General features: G+C 43.8%; 1 protein-coding gene across 10 annotated transcripts in view; it reads right to left on the minus strand.

Annotated features, from left to right (window-relative positions):
• GALNT18 (polypeptide N-acetylgalactosaminyltransferase 18) overlaps positions 1-18,931 on the minus strand; it is a 231,306-nt gene that overhangs the window by 71,057 nt on the left and 141,318 nt on the right. For all 10 annotated transcript variants that reach the window (XR_003991255.1, XR_003991253.1, XR_003991254.1 and 7 more), the window contains 3 exons: positions 11,780-11,963; positions 3,263-3,460; positions 520-634 (listed from right to left, as the gene is read on the minus strand). Coding sequence is in view for 7 of the 10 variants with exons in the window: in XM_030484929.1 (XP_030340789.1) it covers positions 520-634; positions 3,263-3,460; positions 11,780-11,963 (497 nt within the window). In the remaining 3 variants the exon portion in view is untranslated. The remainder of the gene's footprint in view (positions 1-519; positions 635-3,262; positions 3,461-11,779; positions 11,964-18,931) is intronic.

The raw sequence follows: 18,931 nt of genomic DNA on the forward strand, positions 1-18,931 counted from the left end.
TACCACATATGGTAAACAGATGAATATATGATGGAAGAAGAAAATATGTGCACTTACGCACTTTATGAATATCTTAATGCCCCTCCAGAGGAAAGGCAGGATAAATTCCTATATATTCCAGTTTGCTCCATAGTGATTTTCCTAATTTAAATAAAATGAGTGATCTAGAAAGGCTTTTTCCATTAAGCTTGTGAGAAGCTATCCTCCTTACTGAGTCTGGGGTCACAAGTAAGCAGGGAGGTTTAGGTATCACCTCTACAGAGCTCTAGCACTGCTACTTGAATGAAAGAATAATAACAAATTCTGTATTTCCACCTTGTCCCAGATAAGTTCTTTAGCTTTTCCTTTTTTTTACACCCCTCCCTCCCCAACCAAATACAACAATTTGTAGCAAAGCTGTGGATCTCCTTTGCATCCTTTGCGTGCCATAATTCATACATTTTTGACTGTTTTTTCCCCTGCAGTAAGAAGCAAGCTGTACTTTAAGTGTAAGCCACCAGTGTTGGTTATGTTCCTTACCCTGATCCCGAGCTCTACATTCTCTCCTCCATATACTTCCATGCCTTCATCCAGTAAGCCAATTTCTTGGAAATATTCTCTATCTACTATGAAGCATCCAATCAATGCAGGACTTCTGGAAAAATAAACCAGCAGCAACCAAAATTAGCAGACAGAATATGAACAATTTTATTATTCAGACATAGATTATATTTATAATTGCTGGGTCAAATGGTGTGTTAAGATTGATTCTTAGGGAGGTGCTTCTCAAACAGATTTATTCAGCTTTGTTTCCTAATGTTCTTGATTCTATGGGGAAATAAGCACCATTGAAGCAAAACAGACTCAAAATTACTGGATATACATGTTCACCACAATAGGTAGGATTTTGGTGCTAGCAATACTAGATGCAGGAGCCCCAACTTTGCGTCTGAGGCATCAGCCATTTTAGTCTTTGTTCCTGCTAAGTCCTCAGGTTTCTTGTCTGTGATAATTAACAAGGATACCCAATGATGCACAGAAGCCAGGTTAATCTACAGCTAAGAAAACTTGTGTCTGTAAGTTTATGTAAAAGAAGAGATAATTTCTGGAGTAGGAACATCCAGATAAGGTTTTGTAATAGAGAATGAAGAAATGTCTGCCCTTACAATCACACTGTAATATTAGTCCATTGTCCTTAACCAAATTTAAACAAGTCACATATCTTTACCAAATCAGTAAGCTCTATTTATGTTATGACCTGAATTAACCAACTTTTTCTATGCAGAGCCAATCTTAAGAAGGTAAGAGTTCAGGCACAGAGAGTACAATTTTACTGTTATGAGATGCAGGGGAAGAGGATAGAGTCATTTAGCCTTTGCATTTTTCTCCTACCTTATAATCCACAATGGCAAAGATTAAAAATAAATTTTCTGATTATTATGCTGGTATCAGGAACTCTGATAACAACAGGATATTAATTAGCAATACAGGGAAAATCATCCTGCCTTTACTAGGTACATTCAAGCTACAATTATAGGATGTCTTAATCACAAATTGTACAATTCTGGAGAAATCTATACATTTATGTGTCCTGGGTTCAGCTGTAGCAGTTATTTTTCTCTTTCCTAGTAGCTGGTGCAGTGCTGTGTTTTTGACTTTAGTCAGAGAACAGTGCTGATAACACCAATGTTTTTAGTTGTTGCTAAGTAATGCTTACTCTGATCAAGGACTTTTCAGACATTGTGCCATTAATTTGAAGTGCTATAGTACCCACTTTATAGCAATGAAAGACTATTTCTAATGTATTTATTAATGAAGAAAATAGCAGTTAATGTACTTTCAAAAATTATGCTTCTTTTATGATAAAGTCCTCTTGCTTTTGGTGGGGTTTTTTTGAAGTATTTTTCAGAGTACCTGCTTCCCTTTGTTATAATTCTGGAAGCATTCTGGAGGTATGATAGAAGCCAACAATTGATACATGTAGCTTTTTCAGTTTTTTTAATTATCCAGCACACACATGCAGTGTGTTGCACTGAATAAAAGGCACCAGGGAAAGGGGTAGGGAACACATCTCCCCTTTCCAGTATTCATAAAGGACATTCATTCCACAGTTCTCACATAGAACAGAGTTTTGGGGTAAAATGGAAAAGTAAATGTGGTCTTTATTCTGAGTTTAAATACTTAGAGTTTAAAAAGTTACCATAATTAATATAGAAGGTTTGCCTCTCTAGGACTTAGTAGAATATTTGAAGCATTTTCATGTTGACAGAGTTCATTAACACTGAAAACCATTTCTAATGATGTGGAAATTACCACCACTTTTTACATATATCCATGGCAAACCACGTAAAAAATTTTTATCTCTTACTTTCCAATTCTAGGTCCTGTTTTAACAACCAGCACATGGGTCAGTGGAGTACAGAGTGTTTAAACTGACAACTCCTGAAGAGCTATCTGCCTGAAAAGACAGAACTACTGGATGAAAGATACCCCTTACACTGACTGCATGGAAACTGACTGGTAGTGGTGACCCCCTTACGCTGTCACTGCTATTTAAGGTTCTGCTTTGCAGCGGGTGAAAGCAGTCTTCACACTTGCTTTCTGCAGAGAGCTAGAGTATAGGTACCGGTGACCTCCTTGGTATGAATGCATAGGTAAAAGAAAGGCCTGGAATCTCAGCAGAGCTGCTGAGGGGATTCAGAGGCACCTACTCTCCCCCCTGAGATAAGGGTATTGTTCTGTACCAGCCTAACAGTACTCTAAATTATAAGAAATTACAGAGCTAGATTGTACCAAAGCAAGGATCTAATACAGTCTTTGCTCACACACTATCAGCGGACCAGCATTATCTCCTAGGACATAACACAGCTATAAAACTATGTGACAGTATTATAAAGAATACAACTGGCAGATCAGTTCTGTTTATATAATATATTGTAAGGAAAATTCTGTTTCTGGCCCATTACCACTCAATTAGCAGACAAGACATTTGGAGAAAGCAGTGCTGCTGAGCACTCAAGTCTACCGTTTCACTTCGGCTATGTGTTTTGCCCCATGCAAATAACAAGGAAACATATTTAAAAAGGTCTGCTGCAAACAGAAGTTTTCTGAATGACTGTGGAGGGGTCAAGGACAAAAGCTGAAGAGGACAGCTCAACGACATTTAACTAATTCAATGTTACAGTCAGTAAAACCTATTACATAGCTGAGACCACTCTCCATCTGTCATATCTAGATGAGCATTGCCAGTGACACACTAATCTAGGTCATAGTTGCACATTACCTTATTGGAGCAGTTGTGTTTTCCAGTTTCCACCATGACTTAGGAGGGTTCAGGTATCGGCACCACAGCTCCCAGTCAAACCCCTGTGCTGAGAGGGGATACTCCTCTATTTCAAAATTATCATACTTAATGTTATCAAATGATGGAGAAATTACTCTTTTTCTGTTTTCTTTTATCCTGGTGAGCACTGGTTCAGCCCTAAAAAAAGAGAAAAAGCATGTTAAGATTGCATAATTAGAAGCACAGCACTGATTGGCATCACAGAATAGTTTGTGCTGGAAGGGAACTTTAAAGGTCATCTAGTCCAACCCCCCAAAGAAATAGCAGCTGTGTATTTCAGAAGGAGCAAAGTCTACAGCTGTTACCCATTCAGAGCTCCCTCTGCTCTGAGACTGAGGTTGGACAGAGCAGGATTTGCCCAAAAATAACATACTGCAATACTTTATCTAGGATGCCCTATTATTAACCTTGATGTTAGCTGGTGAATGGAAGAAATTATTATCTGCATATCACAGAGCATTTATACCCTAGCTACCAAATGATGATAGCTTCAGGCTCTCAATATTACCAAGGACATCAAGATCAGAGTTAATAATAGATCTATCCTAGGGACAGAAGCTCCTGCCTTTTTACCATCTTTTTTACTCAAGGAGCAACAGATATTAAATCCAGATTGGATAAGTTAAAATAGATGTTTTAGTTATGCGTTACTTTTGCAGAGAGCAGCAACCTTAGTGCCAGAATGACACTTCTTTGTTTACACTGTGGAACATAAAAGAAACATAACATTTTTAATTAAAAGATTAATTGGCCCACATGGGCAAAGGGCTACATTATAGGAGGAGGTTTTTAACACTGAGTTTTCCAATATATTTTATATCCATTGTAATTAGACCAGCAGATAACTCACACTATAAAAATGGATCTAGATTATGTTGTGCAGCCCTGTCGTGGTTTGAGCCCAGCCGGTAACTCAGAACCACACAGCCGCTCGCTCACTTCCCCCCCCCCTTCTTCCTCTCCCCGCTCCCGGAGGGATGGGGAGGAGAATGGGAAGAATGTAACTCCCACGGGTTGAGATAAGAGCAGTCCCGCAACTAAGGTATAACACAGAACCACTACTGCTACCACCAATGATAATAACGATTAGTGAAATAACAAGGGGAGAGGATACAATTGCTCACCACCCCCCGACCGATACCCAGCCCGACCCGAGCAGTGATCTGGGCCTTCCGGGTAACTCCCCCCGGTTTATATACTGGGCATGATGTGCTGTGGTATGGAATACCCCTTTGGCTAGTTTGGGTCAGGTGTCCTGTCTCTGCTTCCTCCCGGCTTCCCCTCCTCCCTGGCAAAGCATGAGACTGAGAAAGTCCTTGGTTGGAATAAACATTACTTAGCAACAACTAAAAACATCGGTGTTATCAGCGTTGTTCCCAGGCTGAAAGTTAAAAAACACAGCACTGCACCAGCTACTAAGCAGGAGAAAAATGACTGCTATAGCTGAACCCAGGACAGTATCCACCCCTTATTCCATACCATTCACGTCATGCTCAGATCCCACATCTCTCAGCACACCATCACCCCTGTCCCATATATACACATATATATACACCCACACCCACACACAGAGAAAGATATCGTTCCCTAGTCCATGGACCAATCCCTGTAAAATTGCTGAACTCATCCAGTCCATGATGTCAGGCTCCATCTCTTGTAATAGTCTTTCAGGGCAGGAGGGACGGTATGTAGTGTTGGGTTGTTGCCTGCTGATGATACCGCCAAACTCATCTGGTCACTGCTGAGCTCGTCTGGTTTCCTCAAAATTCATTCTTTGTTGAGGTGATGATCGGAGGGAAGTCAGGGTCAATGGCTGGTGACCTGAAGATATCTAGCTGGTGGGCTATAAAAGTGTTATAGAGCAGGCAACAGCGTACAATTGAGTTCATTGGCTGTTTTCCCCCAAAATCAAATCCCCTTGAGGTACACATCGGACTTCCCCATCTTCCCGCATTACCCACCAAGTATATCCAGGTCCCTGAGCAAAAGCAACCCCACGAGTGGGTTTGCCTTTACCTGAAGCAGGAATAACCCAGACTGTCTTCCCCAACAAATTCTTTATGTGCACCACAGGAACTTTATCCCCCTCTACAGTACGTAAAAGTTCTGATTGGGCTGGGCCAGCCCTGTTGGCAGATCCCCTACTGTTGACCAACCAGGTGGCTTTTGGTAAATGTGTATCCCAGTGTTTGAAAGTCCCACCACCCATTGCTCTCAGTGTAGTTTTTAACAGCCCATTGTACCGTTCGATTTTCCCAGAGGCTGGTGCATGGTAGGGGATGTGGTATACCCACTCAATGCCATGCTCTTTGGCCCAAGTGTCTATGAGGTTGTTCCGGAAATGAGTCCCATTGTCTGACTCAATTCTCTCTGGGGTGCCGTGTCGCCACAAGACTTGTTTCTCAAGGCCCAGGATAGTGTTCCGGGCAGTGGCATGGGACACAGCGTATGTTTCCAGCCAGCCGGTGGTTGCTTCCACCATGGTAAGCACATAGCGCTTGCCCTGGCGGGTTGGTGGGAGTGTGATATAGTCAATCTGCCAGGCCTCCCCATACTTGTACTTCAGCCATCGTCCTCCATACCAGAGAGGCTTTAACCGCTTGGCTTGCTTAATTGCAGCACATGTTTCACATTCGTGAATAACCTGGGCAATAGTGTCCATCGTTAAGTCCACCCCTCGATCACGAGCCCATCTATATGTTGCATCTCTGCCTTGATGGCCTGAGGTGTCATGGGCCCACCGGGCTAAAAATAATTCACCCTTCTGTTGCCAATCCAAGTCCATCTGAGCCACTTTAATCTTAGCAGCTTTATCCACTTGCTGGTTATTCTGGTGTTCCTCAGTGGCCCGACTCTTGGGTACATGAGCATCTACGTGGCGTACCTTCACCACCAGGTTCTGCACCCGAGCAGCGATATCTTGCCACAATGCAGCAGCCCAGATGGGTTTACTTCTGCGTTGCCAGTTGCTCTGCTTCCATTGCTGCAACCACCCCCACAGGGCGTTTGCCACCATCCATGAGTCAGTATAGAGATAAAGTACTGGCCATTTTTCTCGTTCAGCAATGTCCAAGGCCAGCTGGATGGCTTTCACCTCTGCAAATTGACTCGATTCACCCTCTCCCTCAGCAGTTTCTGCAACTTGTCGCAGGGGACTCCACACAGCTGCCTTCCATCTCCGATGCTTTCCCACAATACGGCAGGACCCATCAGTAAACAAGGCATATTGCTTTTCACTCTCTGACAGTTCATTATATGGTGGGGCCTCTTCAGCACGCGTCACCTCCTCTTCTGGTGACATCCCAAAATCTTTGCCCTCTGGCCAGTCCATGATGACTTCTAGAATTCCTGGACGACTGGGATTTCCTATTCGAGCTCGTTGTGTAATTAGTGCAGCCCACTTACTCCATGTAGCATCAGTTGCATGATGTGTAGAGGAGACCCTGCCTTTGAACATCCAGCCCAGCACAGGCAACCGGGGTGCCAGGAGGAGCTGCGCTTCAGTTCCAATCACTTCTGAGGCAGCTCGAACCCCTTCATAGGCTGCCAGTATCTCTTTTTCAGTGGGAGTGTAGCTGGCCTCGGATCCTTTATATCCCCGACTCCAAAAGCCAAGGGGTCGACCTCGAGTCTCCCCTGGAGCTTTCTGCCAGAGGCTCCAGGTAGGACCATTCTCCCCAGCTGCGGTATAGAGCACATTTTTCACATCTGGCCCGGCCCGGACTCGTCCAAGGGCTACTGCATGAACTATTTCTCGTTTAATTTGTTCAAAGGCTTGTTGTTGCTCAGGGCCCCATTTGAAATCATTCTTCTTCCGGGTCACGCGGTAGAGAGGGCTTACAATCAGACTGTAATTTGGGATGTGCATTCTCCAGAACCCCACGACACCTAAGAAAGCTTGTGTTTCTTTCTTGTTAGTTGGTGGAGACATTGCTGTTATCTTGTTGATCACGTCTGTGGGGATCTGGCGGCGTCCATCTTGCCATTTTATTCCCAAAAATTGAATCTCCTGTGCAGGTCCCTTGACCTTATTCCGTTTTATGGCAAAACCGGCCTTCAGCAGGATTTGGATTATTTTCCTCCCTTTCTCAAAAACTTCTTCCACTGTATCACCCCACACGATGATGTCATCAATGTATTGCAGGTGTTCTGGAGCTTGCCCCTGTTCCAGTGCAGTCTGGATCAATCCATGGCAGATGGTAGGGCTGTGTTTCCACCCCTGGGGCAGTCGGTTCCAAGTGTACTGGACGCCCCTCCAAGTGAAAGCAAACTGTGGCCTGCATTCTGCTGCCAAAGGGATTGAGAAAAATGCATTGGCAATGTCAATTGTGGCATACCACTTGGCTGCCTTTGACTCCAGTTCATATTGAAGTTCTAACATGTCCGGTACGGCAGCACTCAATGGTGGTGTGACTTCGTTCAGGCCACGATAGTCTACTGTTAATCTCCACTCTCCATTAGACTTTTGCACTGGCCATATGGGGCTATTAAAGGGTGAGCGGGTCCTGCTGATCACTCCTTGGCTCTCCAGTCTGCGGATCAGCTTATGGATGGGAATCAAGGAGTCTCGGTTGGTGCGATATTGCCGCCGGTGCACTGTTGTGGTCGCAATTGGCACTTGTTGTTCTTCGACCTTCAGCAACCCCACAACCGAAGGATCCTCTGAGAGACCGGGTAAGGTGGACAGCTGCTTAATTTCCTCTGTCTCCAAGGCAGCGATACCAAAAGCCCATCTATACCCTTTTGGGTCTTTGAAATACCCTCTCCTGAGATAGTCTATGCCAAGGATGCATGGAGCCCCTGGACCAGTTACAATGGGGTGCTTTTGCCACTTCCTTCCAGTCAGGCTGATTTCAGCTTCCAGCATAGTTAACGCTTGGGATCCTCCTGTCACTCCAGAAATAGAAATGGGTTTCACCCCTTGATACCTTGATGGCATCAGAGTACACTGTGCACCGGTATCTACTAGAGCCTTATACTTCTGTGGGACTGATGTGCCAGGCCATCTGATCCACACAGTCCAGTAAACCCGATTATCCCTCTCCTCCACCTGGCTGGAGGCAGGGCCCCTCTAATAGTGATCACAAAATTCTCCACTTCTGTCTTGTAGAAAGGGATTAGTATTCCTTATCACAGGAGCTGGAGTAAAATCAGCTCTTTCGCTCCATCTGGGAAACTGCTCGCCAGAGACTGGAGCAGCAGCTTTCCTGGGAGGATCATCCTTGACCATTGTTCCCCTCTTCAGTTCACGCACCCGTTGCTCCAGAGCTGAAGTAGGTTTTCCATCCCACTTTCTCATGTCTTCTCCATGATCCCGCAGGTAAAACCATAGGGTGGCCCGTGGCGTGTACCTCGTATATTTTCTTTCTCGAGCAGTAGGGCGCCTTCTGTTAATAGCTGAGACATGGGTTGGTACGCGTGGAGAGCTGGATAGATCGGATAAATCGTCTCTCAATTGTTTGAACTCCTGGGACAGTTTTTCCACAGCTGAAATGATGGAAGGGGTGAGATTGTCTTCGAACTCTCGGAGTTGACGAATCAGGAAATCCACTGTTGGTGATACTCCGTCATTCCAGGTCATTGATGCCAATGTGTGGGCATATGATGATGGCGCACTCCGTGTAAGTTTCCGCCACATGGGTCGTGTACATTCGACTTCATCTGGGTCTACGGATGTGTTCCTGGAATCCGGCCTACGATAGATCATCTCTATAATGGCTGATTCCCTCAGGGACTGGATGCCTTTCTCTATCGTGGTCCAGTTGGCTGAGCGATTCGTAATATCGTCTTTGTAGGGAAACCTTTCCTTCACAGCTGCCAGGAGCCGCCTCCAAAGACTGAGGGCTCGCTTCTCTCTTGCAATCGCTTTGTCAATTCCTCCTTCCTTAGCAAGTGATCCCAGCTGCTTGGCTTCCCTACCTTCTAGTTCATGACCGTCGGCCCCATTGTCCCAGCACCGGAGCAACCAGGTGACAATGTGCTCCCCTGGAAGACGGGTGAAATCTTTTCGCATATTCCGTAGTTCGGTTGAGGTCCGGGGTCGAGAAGTGACCTCTTCTTCTTCTTCCTCTTCCTCTGACCCACGTAGTAGTAACTCTTGTTCAGGTGCTGTTGCATATAGTAATGGCACTGGGTCTTCATCTTTCTTCGCTTCGCGGGTTGCTCTTTGTGCCTTTCGTCTGCTTTTGCTTACAGGGGCAACAGACATTGTCACAAACTGGACATTTGGTTTAGCTGCAGTGTTTGTCACTGTGGTTGGAGTGGCTGCAGTGTCTGCCACTAGGATTGGAGTGGTTGCAATGTCTATTGCTGGGGTTGGTGCAGCTGTTGTGCTTGGGAGTTGAGTAACACCAACAGCTGCATTATCTGTTGCTGTCGGGGTTTGAATAGCTACTGTGCTTGTCACTGGGGTTGGTGTAGCTGCGGTGCTTGGAGTAGCCATATTGTCTGTTGCTGTCGGGGTTTGAATAGCTACTGTGCATGTCACTGGGGTTGGTGTAGCTGTGGTGCTTGGAGTAGCCACATTGTCTGTTGCTGTCAGGGTTTGAGTAGCTGTTGTGCTTGTCACTGGGGTTGGTGTAACTGCTGTGTTTGAAGTTGGAGTAGTTGCGTTGTCTGTTGTGGTCAGGGTTTGAGTAGCTGTTGTGCTTGTCACTGGGGTTGATGTAGCTGCTGTACTTGGAGTAGCTGTGTTGACTGTTGTGGTCAGGGTCTGAGTAGCTGCTGTGCTTGTAGTTGGCATAGCTGCGTTGTCTGTTGCTTTGCCATCAGATCCAGAGCCATTTTTTTCCCTTTGAAGGTGCTGGATAGTGTTGAGCAGGGCTCTGTAGGCATAGGCCAAGCCCCAGCATGTTGCCAAAATTTGTCCCTCTCTGGTATAACCAGGACGACAGCACACCTCGTTTAAGTGTTTTACTAGTTTTTCCGGATGTTGCACTTGTTCAGTGGTGCAGTTCCAAAGCACTGGAGGGGCCCACTGGCCTAGGTACTTGCCCATACTATCCCACACACCCTGCCACTCATAACTGTCCAGCCTCAGGGAAAATCTCCTGGTGGTCCTCCTATATCGTCGTCTAACCCTAGACCAGATTCGAACCTGATACTGCTGAATTTTTGACATTAAACGAAATAGGATGTTCCTACGACGGGATGGCCGTGGGTAAAACACACTCTGTATGTTTGCCAACATGCTGATCCCCAGCACAATCAGCAGGCAGGTTTCAAGGGTACTCAAAGGCCATCTAAAACCTTCAGAACTCTCAATTGCTGTTGCAAATAGGCTGGTGGGGGAACGGGGGGTGAAAGAGAATGCTTCCTTCGTAAGTTTACCCCCCGAGGAGAAAAAAAAAGATATGCAATTGCTAAAATATTTCATTATATACCTCCCAATGTATAGTGGTGATGGCCACGCTGGAAGCACAAACCAGACCAGTTTCATGATCAATGAGTCTATTGTATTACAAGTCATTACCATGAAGTACAGTGAAACAAGAACCTTAGCCCAGGCCTCCCAGCCGATAAACGCTAAAACAGCAAATAGTGGCTGTAAGTAAGGTACAACATGCTGAAACTCTGAGATCAAGCGCAACACGTCTGAGAGCCAAATAATCACCATTGTGACGAGTAGTAACAATGAATGCTTATCACAAATATGATTAAACACACTCTGGTCAGATCTGTCGTTATCTCAACCTTTCGAGCCCCACGTTGGGCGCCAAAAAGAACTGTCGTGGTTTGAGCCCAGCCGGTAACTCAGAACCACACAGCCGCTCGCTCACTTCCCCCCCCCCTTCTTTCTCCCCCTGCTCCCGGAGGGATGGGGAGGAGAATGGGAAGAATGTAACTCCCACGGGTTGAGATAAGAGCAGTCCCGCAACTAAGGTATAACACAGAACCACTACTGCTACCACCAATGATAATAACGATTAGTGAAATAACAAGGGGAGAGGATACAATTGCTCACCACCCGCCGACCGATACCCAGCCCGACCCGAGCAGTGATCTGGGCCTTCCGGGTAACTCCCCCCGGTTTATATACTGGGCATGACGTGCTGTGGTATGGAATACCCCTTTGGCTAGTTTGGGTCAGGTGTCCTGTCTCTGCTTCCTCCCGGCTTCCCCTCCTCCCTGGCAAAGCATGAGACTGAGAAAGTCCTTGGTTGGAATAAACATTACTTAGCAACAACTAAAAACATCGGTGTTATCAGCGTTGTTCCCAGGCTGAAAGTTAAAAAACACAGCACTGCACCAGCTACTAAGCAGGAGAAAAATGACTGCTATAGCTGAACCCAGGACAAGCCCAAATACATTTTTCATGCTTGTGTCCATGACTGTGTTTGAATCTTCATTAAAATGTACAGAATGCTAACTCACCCTCTATATGCAAGAGAAATGCCAGTTAGTAATCTATGAACAGTGCTTGGAAAAGTGGTCAGAGAAGTTCAAGGAGAGACATACCATCCCACATTGAATTCCACATGGGCATCAAAGAGAGCAACTACTGGTGCTGTGGCTACTCTCCATCCACTAACTCGAGATCGAATCAGTCCCTCTTGTTTGCTGTGTCGAACAACCTTGATGAAACCAGGCTTACGGGCATTCACTTCATCAACATACTTCTTTAGTTTCTCCTTGAGTTCTTCTGTGGAAAGGAAAGAATTAGATGTTACCAAGCAGCATCAGCAAGACAAGATGTAAAAACGTGTTCTTTCAGCAAAACAGGAGTCTTCACACATGGAATTACTCCCTTTTGATTTAACTACTAAGAATTCTGAAATAGTCAAGTCTAAAAGGAAGCAAACAAAAAGTAGAAGGACCATAAATTACATAGTAATAAAAAAATCCAGGTGTAACTACTTAGCCTACATGATTGACATCAGAATCCTGCTTTTGTTTAACATTAACATACCACAAAATAAAGCAATCATAAAGTACCACAGCTTCATAAGTGCATATTATGTTACCGTAGCAACAAACAAGATTACTATCATATATTTCCAGAAAAATATGCTCAACTATTGACCATGAACTTTCTTTGCCAATATTTCAAGAAAAAAGTATGAATAAAATTAATTATTTATCCTTTTTCCATTTTTCTTTCTAAATTTGACAACTTTTTTATGTCTACTAAGAAGTTCCATGAATTCTGCTCTTTGCACAGCAGAACAAAGACCAGTAAAGTACTGGAGGAGAATCATTCCTTATTAAAGTCTGATAACTTTTAAATCAACAGCTATCATATCTCTGGTTTAAAGACCATTGCATGAGAAAATCCAATCTGGAGAGCTGAAATAGGCTGTTCACTAACATTATTAACTGAAAAAACCGTTTACCACTATTCCTTATTAGCATTGCTATATAATATGTTATGGTACCACTCAGAATTCCCTTGGTGCTATTAAGTTGCCTTTCCTCCAAATCTCTCCACAAATCCACAAATTTCTTTGCTGTGATGCAGAGTAATGCTTCTGTAGTTATAATTCTAAACTGGATATCATCAAATCTGCATTAAAAGCTCAGTGCTGCGTAGCCCTTCCCATGAAATCTTCAGTTTCTCCGTAATCAATTCCCCATCTGTGAAATGGGATCACCACACTTTTTCTTTTCAGTCTATTTAGACTTTAAACTCTAGAGAACACCAGATTTCTTTTTCTCTGCATTTTGCCAGTACTTAGTGCCTGGGGGCACCGAGCTGAGGGGGAGCGGCATCAGACAAGGGATGGTACTGGAGCCCAGCAGAGGAAAGAGCAGCACCCAGTAGTCAGCAGTGTGGGAGGGGGTACAACCCCTGTCACACTGCCTGGCCCGGATTGCTTCCCAATAAAACACAACAGGGTTTTTCTTTTAAAAAATCAATGAGACTTTCTCTTCTATTGTTTTGCTGGCATTAGCTGTGCAATCTGCTCCTAGCTGCGTGCCAGGGGTGTATTTCTGCATTGAACCCATGATAAGCCAACCATTCTGGGAACTGGGCAACTCAAACAGATCAGGGCAAGATGCGCACTGGAATAGTTAATGCAACAGGGAATTAAAAGCAAGCACACTTTATTAGCCACATGAAATATTCATCCTCAGAAAGGAGGCAATATGTCCACTCTTAGGCTGACAAAGAGGAACAGAGCTGTTGGTCTTCTAAAGACTATTAGAACCCATTTGACCTTAGTGGACCTACTTCCTTGAGGATATGGAGGAAAGGACAAGATGGTCAAGTACATAGACTCCTTAAATTCACCCCTCTATAAAGATCACCAGGCATGATGCTCTTGCTGGTTCCAAGATGTTCAAGCTGGTTCCCCTGGCACTGCCGGACTGTGCATGCATGCCACATACCTTTGCGTAAATGAACTCTCTGCACAGAACAGAGAGAACACCAAAGCGCTAATACTTATGGTTTTTCATAAAGAACAAGAATTTAAAAGAAATAATCTGATGACCATGTCCATCACAGTACTTAAACTGCAGCTATACTTTAGGAATGGAGTCAACATATTCCTAGAACTTTCTACAGTATCTATTCAAATATCTATGATTGCATTGTCTTGAATAAACACGAGGCACTTACACACAGCACAGAGCACTATTCTACTTTGTATTAGATTTGCTGTGTATTGATCAATATACTTTTTGTTTCTTCTATAATGTAAAGTTCATACTCAGGTTTTCTATGATGCTTGTGCAAAGCCCATGTTCTTATTGTTCATCCCCTAACACAGAGATTTGTAGCAAGCACAAAACTATCAAACCAACCACTAGCTAACAGCACTATAAATTCAAAAGAATTTATGTTACCGAAATTGTGCCCACCCTAAAAATAGTGCAAAACAGCTTTCTATTCCCAAAATCGAATACTGTAGAGGGTTACTATCAAAATGTGAAGATCAAAGCTTTGTTCTTGGTTAAGTGGCTGTTCATTACCTTTGCAATAGCAGGAAGCTTTATTTGCCACAACAATGCAGCATCACCACTGAGTACAAAATGCATAAAAAGAAAGCAGGCTCTAATGAAGGACTTGAAAATCAGTACCCTTGATAGAGTCATTGTTGCCTCAATCATCTTCACTTTTAGCAAGCAGGCTATTCTTACTCCTGTCATATAATTTTCCTAATATGGACTGACTTTATAAGCTTGAATAAACACAAAATCTTTTTCACAGCTAGGTGGAAATAGGTGGAAATGGAACGGAACCCAAATCTTGGCTTGCCACCAGCATGACTTCAGCTGCACATTATAGCTGTGACATTTACTAGGCAGTAAACACTTCTAATTTTCTGGTTATGCTGCAGCTTTTTGCAAATGATGTGAATGGCCTGAGAGTCTCAAGGGAACCTCAGAGGCTTACCCACAGTCAGTCAGTATGGAGGAATCCATCCCTGGGCTTCAGTATCAGCCTCAGGAGGCAGAGGAAAGTGCTGCATTTTACCCAATCTTCAATACTGGCCCACAAGCACTGACTTACTCTGTCACATGTCCACAGGAGACAACTAAGTATTTTGCAGTCAGGCATTTTCTGGCCTTTGTTGTTTAAAACAGATTAGCCTTGTTTTGCAAAGGCAGAGTGCTGAGCCGAGTATTCTGCACACACTTTGTCTTACAAAACCTATTGGGTAGACTCTTCCAGAAGAAAAGTCTACTAAAAAAGATATCATTTTCACTCAGTCACAGGATAAAGCAGACATATGAATAAAGCCAAAAAAGTCACTATTTTTGGAAGAACATTAAAGATGCCCTAAGCAGGACACTTAAGTTAGTTTTTTTCCACGTATTCCACATTTTCCTGAGTTTTACATGAGAAATCTGAGTTCAATTGTCTTTGACAGTTTTAGAGCATCCTGCCCAGCTGGACTGAATAATGGGACTCTCCCCCTAGAACTGATCATACACTTTGTGACGGCACTGATGGTCTTCAGCAATGTATTTTTAACCCATGCTCTGTTTTTTCCCACTTCAGATATGTTGCCTGAATAATAAACAGCCTTTTTCATTAATTATTGTGCTTCACTGCTTTATGCCACCATAGGGAGAAGAAAGGGAATGAGCAAATGTCTCATCTTCAATACACTGTTGATTCAGTTTCTAATTATGGAAACAAACAGGCTTATAAAGATAGATGTGTTTGCCTTTCAGCGCAGAAGCTCTCAAATAAGGAATCAATTTGACTGAGCTGAATGAGTATCTGCAATTGGAGAGAAAGAGCAGCCATACAGGGAACAGGAACATGGTGGTCTGGTACTTGTCTGTGTTGCACTCCACCACCTGTCTCTATATGGTACAGATGTCTGGAGAGCACAACACAACTCTCCTTAGAAATGTAGAAAGCGTAATTAATGTGCCATAATTATGTTTAATATTAACATAATTAAGTTCTAATACTTCTAAGAGATTATTTGTTTTTAACAACCCTACAAATATTTTGTTTGTCAAATTTCCCTATTAATCATGACAAAGCAGTCCTAAATAATTCATGCAACTTTGTGGTCTTAGCAAGCGGCAGAAGCAGGGCAGGATGGAAGCAGGGAGCATAGGGATTCAGAAGATAGGAGCCGTCCCACAGCTACAGAGATCATATGTGAAGGGATCATTCAGTTCATTAAGAATCCCTTCACAAGCCATCTCCCTTTTAGGATATGCAGAAAAGGACTTGGGGGTGTTGGTTGACGAAAAGCTTAACATGAGCTGGCAGTGTGCACTTGCAGCCCAGAAAGCCAACCGTATCCTGGGCTGCATCAAAAGAAGCGTGACCAGCAGGTCGAAGGAGGTGATCCTGCCCCTCTACTCTGCTCTTGTGAGACCCCACTTGGAGTACTGCATACAGTTCTGGTGTCCTCAACATAAAAAGGACATGGAGCTGTTGGAGCGAGTCCAGAGGAGGGCCACGAGGATGATAAGAGGGCTGGAGCACCTCCCATATGAAGACAGGCTGAGAAAGTTGGGGCTGTTCAGCCTGGAGAAGAGAAGGCTGCGTGGTGACCTCATAGCAGCCTTCCAGTATCTGAAGGGGGTCTACAAGGATGCTGGGGAGGGACTCTTCCTTAGGGACTGTAGTGGTAGGACAAGGGGTAATGGGTTCAAACTTAAACAGAGGAAGTTTAGATTAGATATAAGGAAGAAGTTCTTTACAGTGGGGGTGGTGAAGCACTGGAATGGGTTGCCCAGGGAGGTTGTGGATGCTCCATCCCTGGCAGTGTTCAAGGCCAGGTTGGACAGAGCCTTGAGCCACATGGTTTAGGGCAAGGTGTCCCTGCCCATGGCAGGGGGGTTGGAACTAGATGATCTTAAGGTCCTTTCCAACCCTTACGATTCTATGATTCTATGATTCTATGATATGGTCTGAGAGAATGGCAACTTGACATTGGCCCTGGCAATGCAACTGTTCCCCCTGCAATACTGCAGCTTGCTTGGCTTGTGTGAGTGGCCAGTCCTGGCTCAGAGGGGCAATCTGGACCACAGTACTGCCTCCTCTTTGAAGGGGTTGCAGCAAGGCAGATAATAAGCAAAAGATTTCTCATATATGCCCCAGGGAGCTTCTCAGAGGGAAAACCACCTACACAGCATGCTCTTCATCCCATCATGTGCAAGTGTATGCTTTTCATCCCGTCATACGCTTTGCATGCCTCTACCCTTCCTAAAATGGGAAGTTATCGGGCTATATGCTCAACGATACAAGGTGCCTTAGCCCCTTACTCCAGTGTCCTACAGCAGCTGTGGATCTGTCCCCAGACTTCAAATTTTAAAGTTATTGATACAAACAGTGTTGTCATAAATAATAAATTACTGCCTCATGTTCATAGAGAAGTAGGTTAAAGAACAGTCAATTAAGCCTCACTTTCAATAACTTTCATGCTTTAATGTACTCTCATTCTGTGTGCTTAAATGAGTCCTCACATCTCTCAGAACAATTACAGTTGTGAAGTCCGACACTCATGCTTTGCTGAGACAGATGCATTTTACTGACTTTTAAAAACTCTTCTTCTTAGCTGTAAGTTTGCCGACGGAGCTAACGTGAAAAATAACTAACTAAACTCATAACTTTATGCATTTTCTAAAGTCTAAAAATCCCTCCTGACTCTGGTGCAGCAGAATGCACATTGAATGTTACTGCCATCTCTGCAAGCCTTGTGCTTTTACCTTTAGGGAAAAATCTATTTCCATGTCAAAGGCCCAGGAATTACCATGTCCCTCTTTAACCTTAGCACTTGGCACAAATATGGCTTTTTTTACTGTGAAGGGAAAAATTATTCTTCAATACAGAATGGGGTTTAATTGTCCTCCCCGTGCCAAAAATTGTGGATTGACACATTATATGAAAGGGGAAAAATCATGCCAATTCATTATTTTTATGCTCTAGCTTTGCGTGTTCATTGAGCTGCCTAGAAGGCACACTGGTCCCCAGGTAAAGAATCATGCTGGATATTTTCTGGGATCATAAAGGACACTTTTACAGGCAAATCATTACAGCAGCTGCAGGAATACAGCAGAGCTACTGCCCACTTCGAGTCCAAGAGTCCACTGGTCAGTGTGCTCCTGGCAAGGATCTCAGGGACTTCCTGAACACCCTGTGCAGTAGGTCAGAATGGGATCCACTGCCTTGCACCAAGGCAGAACAGCCAACTGGCGCAGCACAGAAAGCCAGTACACCATGAGAGCTACTGCCATACTAGGGGCATCTTATCAGTTACATCTTCCTTCTGCATGAAGGCAAGTAAGCTGGCAAAAAGACAGAATTCACACAAACCAATTAAACCAAGGCTTTTCCATCTTCTTTATCTGATTATTTGTGGCCCAAAGTCTTAGGAACAGGAAGATCTGCTTTTCCACTCTTCCAATAACAATTTTATAGCCTTCAGAAAAACATAATGTATTAACATAGCTAACTTTCTGGTAAATAATAAAGCCTGTTATACCAGGTTTGCTGGAAAAAAGAACCCCCAAGCCTCTCTTCCCTCTCAGTCACACTGTAGGCATGCAACCTGAACTCATGTAATAACTTGAACTCATGGCAGCAGCTAGGCATGTAAGGAAAACTGTTTGCGGCACTTTATCTAACAGGCTTGTACACTGGATTGTCACTTATTTCGTACGCAGCTCAGAGCTTCATCATTTTTATTTTCCATTCCTTTGGCCCCTTATCTTCGATGCTCAAGTGATCACCTCTCATCTCTGTAGCAGAAGCAGATAATTCCAAATGGAAAATATTTATAACCAGATAGGGGCATGTCATTTGTAATGCACATGTGTATACAGAATGTCTGCAACAGAGGGCAACAATGCACAAACAGATAAGGAGGGCCTGCTGTGCATACGTATTTAATAACCTCATGTTATCTAGTAATAGATAAACCACCCAAGGGAAATTACCAATGTGATGCAAGGAATTGACTTGGACAGACCTCAGAAACAAAAAAGCAGCACAGTCCTTTTCCTTCATTACTATACCTAACTTGTATTGTTTGATAGAGATGCATAATCTAATCTCAGAAGTTCAGGCTATCCATATGTAAAGCCAGACAGCGTAATGAACTTTCACAGTCACATCCCTTGCATTCAAAAAATCCAAAGTCTCAGCTGCTGTCAAACATCCCCAGGTCTATTAAGATAAATGAGGCCTACAAC

This window comes from Strigops habroptila, chromosome 4 (assembly GCF_004027225.2).
Source record: "Strigops habroptila isolate Jane chromosome 4, bStrHab1.2.pri, whole genome shotgun sequence".
Taxonomy (NCBI): domain Eukaryota; kingdom Metazoa; phylum Chordata; class Aves; order Psittaciformes; family Psittacidae; genus Strigops; species Strigops habroptila.